Here is a 7,066-nt window from a genome sequence, read left to right on the forward strand (position 1 = left end):
CCCTCAGGCAAGGCGTCGTTTTCTCCACAGGGAGAAAGAAAGAAAAGGAAGCCATTGGTAGAAAATGCCCTGGTCGGATCGGGTCAGACCATCAATGTGTGAATGGATCCTGCCAGAAAGGAAGGGTTTGCACGGGATCTGTCGGAAGGCTGATCCTTCAGGATCCTAGTGAGTGTGGGGAGCAAGCAGGAGTGCTGTCAATCAATCAGAATGGAGCTGGGAGGGATATGGAGGTCTTCTAGTCCAGCCCTCTGCTCAAGCAGGAGGCCCTATAACCATTACAGATAAGTGGCTGTCCAATCTCTTCTTAAAAACCCGCAGTGACGGAGGACCCACAACTCCTGGAGGCAAGTAACCGGTAGTCCCACTGCACCGTTGGGAAGTTTCTTCCTCCTTAGTTCCAGGTTGCTCCTATCCTTGTTGAGTTTCATCTTTCACAAGTTGCTTCTTATCCTGCCTTCTGGTGCTTTGGAGAACAGGTTGACCCCCTCTTCTCTGTGGCAGCCCCTCAAATACTGGAAGACAGTTATATCACCCCTCACCCTCCTCTCCATTAGAGAGCAAAAAGTACCAGACCCCCAAAGTCAAACAGCATAACTCTGATTTCCTGGAGGGATTTTTAAACCCCCTGCCAGAAGCTGCAGGACTCATCATAAACCTGATGGGGGCCGGGATGTATTGAGACCCCAGGCAAGGAAGGGTTAAAAGGAGGAGAGGAGCCTCTTAGCCTGAGACTCCCTTCCCCAGACCTTTAAATGGGCACCCCTGCCTGTTTGCTCCTGCGCAGGCCTTGGCACCAGATGGCAAACCAGGCTGGATTGGGCAGGATGGTGCAGGAGGGCGAGGTGTGGCTTCCCAGGGCTAGGGGGTGGGGTGGGGTGGGGCTGAGAGGGAACCCAGGGGGGGGGCAGAAAGAGGGCTATGCAGTGGGGGTCTGGGGGGGGAGAAGCTTTGGGCGCCTGGAACTCTGCAGAGGAGCCAGGGAAGGCCAGCCACAGGGTGTGCCAAACACGGGCAGCCAGCAAGGACGGACGGACGGGGTGTGGGGAGGGAGCGTGCAAGACCCAGAGAAGGAGCCTATTTTGGCTCGAAAGGCAGCGCACTTGGGACACAGGGAAAGGCGTGGAAAGCTGGCGTGTTGCGTGTTTGTGCGCTGCGGGAGGGAAAAAACCTCATCGCTTCCAGTCTGGGTGGACACAAGGAGAGAGCCAGCCGTGGGGGCTCTGTGTGTGGGTGTGGGTGTGTTGGGGGGTGGGGGAGACCCTGTGTGTGCACCAGGAAGGGAGGAAAGGCTAAAGCTGAAGTGTGCAAGAAAGAGAAATCTGCGCGTGCAACAGAGTTGTGAAGAAGCTGTCCAGCCCTCCTTTGGTGAGACACTCAGCATTTCCGTGCCGGACGTCCCTCCCGAGAAACCGGTGAATTAAAGAACTCGGGAAGGAGATGGTCAGCCAGGAGGGTGCCCCCTCGACGTAGCCCCTTCCACCGCTGCTGCAGCCAGAGACCTCGCGGACAGTGTACCCAGCCTGGAGTGAGCCCACCTGGGGTGTCCCCAGCCTCCAGCCAAGCTGGCCCCATGGCGGCAGAGGTCCGACTGAAGAAACTGGAGGAGCTGGTCCTTGACCGCAGGGTGGTGGGCTCGGAGACGCTGGTGGACCTCCTGCTCTGCGTCCATCATGAGCTGAGCACTTCGCCCCTGGCCCAGGAGAAATACATCAGGGAGTTCCTGCAGTGGGGTGAGTCCTGTTGGCAGCTGTCATGGGGAGGGGGGGCGGTTGATGTGCTGCCCCAAAGGGCAGTGAGAAGAAGGGGGCGTGGGGGGTGCCACATATTTCCAGGGAGTTTGTGGCTTTGGGGCATAGCTGCCTAGAGTTGCTTTGCAAATGCGATGGGGGGTCATAGCTGACTTGGTCTACTGGTGAAGGCACCACGCTAGAAACTGGGAGACGATGAGTTCTAGTCCCTTCCTAGGCCTGAAAGCCAGTTGGGTGACTTCAGGCCAATCACTAGGCGATAGAGAGTTCTAGTCCCTCCTTAAGTATGAAAGCTGGCTAGGTGAGTTTGGGTGAATCACCAGGAGGTGGTGAGTTCTAGTTCCGCTTTATGCATGAAAGCCGGCTGGGTGAGTTTGGGCCAGTCCTTCTCTCTCATCCCAATCCACCTCACAAGCTGGTTGTGGTGGGGAAATAACAGGAGGAAGAAGCAGCATTGTGTGTGTGGGTTGCCCTGAGTCACTTATAAACCAACACACAGTAAACACACACACACACACACACACACACACACACACAGAGTGAATAAATAAATAAAACACCTTCAATTCTATTTTACCACTTACTTAGACTTGGGTGAGTTTGAAAGTTGAAAAAAGATTCCTTTCTAAGTGGAGTGCTTTGGGGTGTTAAAAGCCAGACCTATCTCCCCCCCCTTCTGTAAATTAGGCCGTGACTAACTGTGGGTTGTGGGTCACACTTCTGGGACCCCAAGAAAAACCTAAAGTGACAGCGAGGAATGGATGCAATTAAGCCGTTCTTCGGTATTCACCGTTTAGTTGGTGGGTTGTGTTTATTATCAGAATCCGGGGACCTGGAGGGCAGGACTGGTGGCTGTCGGGTATAAGTTACTTTTGGAGCAGCCCTTCCTTATTTCCCTCCGACTGGAGGCAGGACCAAACTTTGGATCTCTTCACACTCCCTTGTTTCTCCCTCATCTTTTAAGCCTGGTCTCCTTCAAGGAATAGAGGAGGCTGCCTGGTTTCTCAAATAAGGACCGACTCCTGCCTTGGACAGGGGGTTGGACTGGAAGACCACTTAAGGTCCCTTCCAGCCCTAGGAGTCCATGATTCTTTGTGGTCTATTCATGAGAAAGTAAGGTCTTTTTTGGTAAGAGCAACTAAGATGCTCTTAGCATCTTAGGCCTGGAGACTAAAACATATGAAGAAGGGTGGCAGGAATTGGGTTTGGCCAATCTAGAGAATAGAATAGAATGGAATGGAATAGAATAACAGAGTTGGAAGGGACCTTGGAGGTCTTCTAGTCCAACCCCCTGCCTAGACAGGAAACCCTATACCATTTCAGAAGGACTAGGGGGGAGAACATGATGGCAGTATTCCACTGTTGAGGGGCTGGGCCAAAGAGGAAGGGGGTCAACTTACTTTCCAAAGCACCAGAAAGGAGGACAAGAAGCAACGGATGGAAACTAACCAAGGAGAGAAGCAACCTGGAATTAAGGAGAAACTTCCCAAGAGGGAGGACAATGAACCAGTGGAACAGCTTGCCACCAGAGGTTGTGAGTGCTTTGACACTGGAGGCTTTTAAGAAGAGACTGGTCAGCCACTTGTCTGGAACGGTAGAGGATCTCCTGCTTGAGCAGGGGGTTGGACTAGAAGGCCTCTAAGGTCCCTCCCAGCTCTATTCTGATTGATGGAAGATCTGAGTATTAACAGGACTTGGGGTAGACTGGGGTGTCCAACCTTGGCAACTTTTGAAGATTCTGGACTTCGACTCCCAGAATGCTGGCTAGGGAATTCTGGGAATCGAAGTCCACCAGTCCTCCAGTGGCCACAGTTGGACGTCCCTGATGTAGACCAAGACAGTTTCCATTTTTTTATGGTCCTCGATGCTGGGTGAGGCGAGAACTGGGAGATCAGCCGGGCAGAGTGGAGCGTGGGCCTTCTGCGGCTCCTGTGGGGAGTTTTCTCAGCCGCTGAGACTTTGGAAAACGCCATAAAAGGCCTCCTGCGTAGGACAGGCCGGGCCCTTTCCTTGCTCTCTCCTCCGTTGCTCCTCCACGGGGCTCGTTATTCCCGGGGACAAATGGCTCCTTTTCCTCCCTCTTCCTTGCAAAAGTGGCCCTGCGGGGAATGGGGGGAAGTGGGGCAGGGAGAGGCTCTCAAAGCAAGCCTCTGAAGGGCAGGAGATGGCCTGGATTTAGCCGCTAACCGTTTGCGGCCTCCTCCAGGGCTGGAAATTAGGATGTTCAGACAGACAGAACAAGCTTTCCTTCATCCGAAAGGAAATACGGCCAGTCCTCCCTTTATGACAAGTGCACCAGGCTTTCACTGCTAAGCAAGTGCAGTCGGTGGTGCCCGATTTTGTGAGCGTTTTTTTGCCAGGCTTCTTAAGCGAAACGTAGCCGTTGTTAAGTGAATCGTACGGTCGTTAAATGAATCCGATTCTGCCATTGGGTTTTCTGGGCAAAAGTTGCAGCTGAGCAGGTTGCACATGGCGATTCCGTGACTCTGAAAGACGGCAACGATCGTAAATGCGCACCGCTTGCCAATCGCTCGAATTTGGGTCGCGTGGGGATGCTGCGAGCGTTATAAGTGCGAGGAATGGTTGTAAGTCACTTTTCCCTTTGCTGTCATAACGTTGGGCAGTCACTAAACAAACGTACCGTAGGTCTGTCCAAGCTTCAAAGGGAAGGTCAAAGGTCCTCGCCTCTGTTTGGTGCTGTATAGGGGGTCACCGCAAAGATTTCCTTAAGTACAGGTAGTCCTCAGCTTACAACAGTTCATTTAGCGACCGTTCAAGGTTGCAACCAGGTTGAGGGAAAAAACGACCGATGGGCATTGTAGCCTCCCTGTGGCCACACGATCAAGAGCCAAATACTTGGCAGCTGATTCCTATTTATGACGGTCGCAGTGTCCCGGGCTCAGGTCACAAGCAAAGTCAATGGGGAAGCCAGATTCACTTAACAACCGTGCCGCTAACTTAAGCACCGCAGCGATTCGCTGAACGACTGTGGCCAGAAAGGTCGTGAAATGGGACAAAATTCACTTAACAAATGTTAACAATGGAAATGTTGGGCTCCGTTGTGGTTGTAAATCGAGGACTACCTGTATGGGTGGAATCTCACCCTCAGCTTCAGGCCTCACCTGAGGACTAGCCGCATCATGGTGAGAGGCACTCTGCACATGCTCCAAGGCCCTTTGCTCTTCTATGGGGCTGGCAAAAAGCACTTTTCCCGAGGCCAAACCTGGCTGCAAAGCTGCACCTTTGGACTTCTGACAGGGTGTTTACTCCAGAAAAGTTTCCATGGGCAGGAATGCTCCACGCCCCCCCCCGCGCCCCCCCTGCGCCCCCCCCCCCCCCCAGCCGTGAGCAGCCAGTCTCCCAGGGCCCAGCTGGAATCTGAGAATTGTTGCAAGCCCAGATTCCCAACTCGGCCGGTGCCCGAAATAGACACCCAACAGCGCAGCTTCTTTCCCTGTGTCTGGCTGCCCCAGCTGCCCCCCCACCCCCGACCCTGCTCTTGGCTGGAGGGTTGTGTATCTGTTGGAAGAGGCCAAAAATAATCCCTGGTCTCAAGGAACCCAAAATACCTTCTGGCCTGGGCTCCTTGCGGGAACTGAGCGCCTCTGCAGGTGGCGGGTGACTGCAGGCAGGCAGAAATGGATGGATGAGAGAGAGAGAGAGTGGATGGATGGATGGATAGAATGTAGATAAGATAGGTGAATGAGTGAGTGAGATAGATGATAGATAGATAGATGACAGATAGATAGATAGATAGATAGATAGATAGATAGATAGATAGATAGATAGATTAGATAGATGAAGGATGGATGGATGAATAGATAGATGAGAGAGAGAGTGGATGGCTGGCTGGCTGGATGGATAGATATCAGTAGATGGATGGATGGATGGACGGATGGATGAGAGAGAGAGAGAGAGAGTAGATGGATGGTTGTATGGAACATAAATAAGATAAGTGAGTGAGTGAGATAGACAGACAGGCAGACAGAGACAGGCAGACAGATGAGAGGTAGGTAGATAGATGAGAGAGTGGATGGGTGGATGGTAGGCAGATAAGATAGCTGAGAGATAGATAGAAGATAGATACATGGATGGATGGATGGATGGATGGATGAATAGATAGATGAGAGAGAGAGTGGATGGATGGATGGATGATAAGTAGATAAGAGATGATAGATAGATACCAGTAGATAGATGAGAGAGAAAGAGAGTGGATGGATGATAGATGGATAGATAGATAGATATTTAGATAGATAGATAGATAGATAGATAGATAGATAGATAGATAGATGATAGATAGATAGATAAATGATGAATGGATGGTAGATAAAATAGACCGACCGACAGACAGACTGGATTTGCAAAGCCAATCTGAGAAGCACCAGATAAACTGGGTTACACAAGATCTCTTTTGAAGTGCTTGATCTCTACGGCTACTGAGGTTGACTCCGAAGGGCTCTTGCTGTACAACAGAATTTCCTCTCTGATAGTGCCTAGAACTGTAGCATTTATGTGCCTTATAATAATTAATGCCAATTGTTTATTAAAGGGCTTGTTGCATAAATTCTTCTGGGAAAGTGACACCCAATTGCCCAAAGTGGCTGTGTCGGACATGGAAGAAATATGAGAATGGGGGGGGGGGGGAAACCTGCTTGTTTCCCTTCCACCCTTGGAATCTGCTCCTATTTTGGTCCTTTCTTGGCCGGTGCCAACCAAGCATCAGCTGCTGCCAGCCAGCCGTTTTTTTTCTCTTCCCCTCGGAGAAGGAAGCAGGAAGGGGCGTCTTAGCAGGCCTGCCTCCAGTTCTCAGCTGCCGCTGGGAGATGCTGGCCTTCGGTCCAAATTTCTCCCTTCGTTTTTAATGCCCCTCCTTTAAAAGAAAATATGAGCACTGATAACAAGATGGTTCTCTATCTGGATAATTTATTCATTTATTAAGGTTTCCTTGTATCACCAGATTCTGAGTGGTATATAAAAACACAGGAACACTCCCTCCCTCTGTTCTTGTGTTCCTTCCTCCCTCCCTCCCTCCCTCCCTCCCTCCCTCCATCATTCCTTCCTTCCTTCTTTCCTCCTTCCTTCCATCCTCCCCTCCATCATTCCTTTCTTTCTTTCTTTCGTTCTCTCTTTCTCTTTATTACTTCCCTCCTTCCTTCCTTCCTTCCTTCCTTCCTTCCTTCCTTCCATTCATCCATCCCTTTCCTCTCTCCCTTTTCACCTCCCTCCCTCTCTCCCCCTTGCAAAAAGGCAGTCCAATGGGTGGACCCAGTATTCTGCAATTAGCCAAGACAACCTGGCTGCCCCGGGGACTCCAG

The 7,066-nt window shown here is 51.4% G+C and overlaps 1 protein-coding gene across 9 annotated transcripts in view; it reads left to right on the forward strand.

Moving 5' to 3' along the window:
- Window positions 1-1,032: 1,032 nt before the first annotated feature.
- DMPK (DM1 protein kinase) overlaps window positions 1,033-7,066 on the forward strand; it is a 19,235-nt gene continuing 13,201 nt past the window's right edge. For 3 of the 9 annotated variants that reach the window (XM_081961517.1, XM_081961519.1, XM_081961520.1), the window contains exon 1: window positions 1,038-1,733. In XM_081961517.1, the coding sequence (XP_081817643.1) occupies window positions 1,574-1,733 (160 nt within the window). In that variant the 5' untranslated portion in view covers window positions 1,038-1,573. Of the gene's footprint in view, window positions 1,734-7,066 lie in introns of all 9 variants that reach the window. The other 6 variants (XM_081961516.1, XM_081961522.1, XM_081961523.1 and 3 more) reach the window with 4 other exon arrangements.

Source organism: Natrix helvetica (assembly GCF_964273705.1).
Source record: "Natrix helvetica genome assembly, chromosome: 9".
NCBI lineage: Eukaryota > Metazoa > Chordata > Lepidosauria > Squamata > Natricidae > Natrix > Natrix helvetica.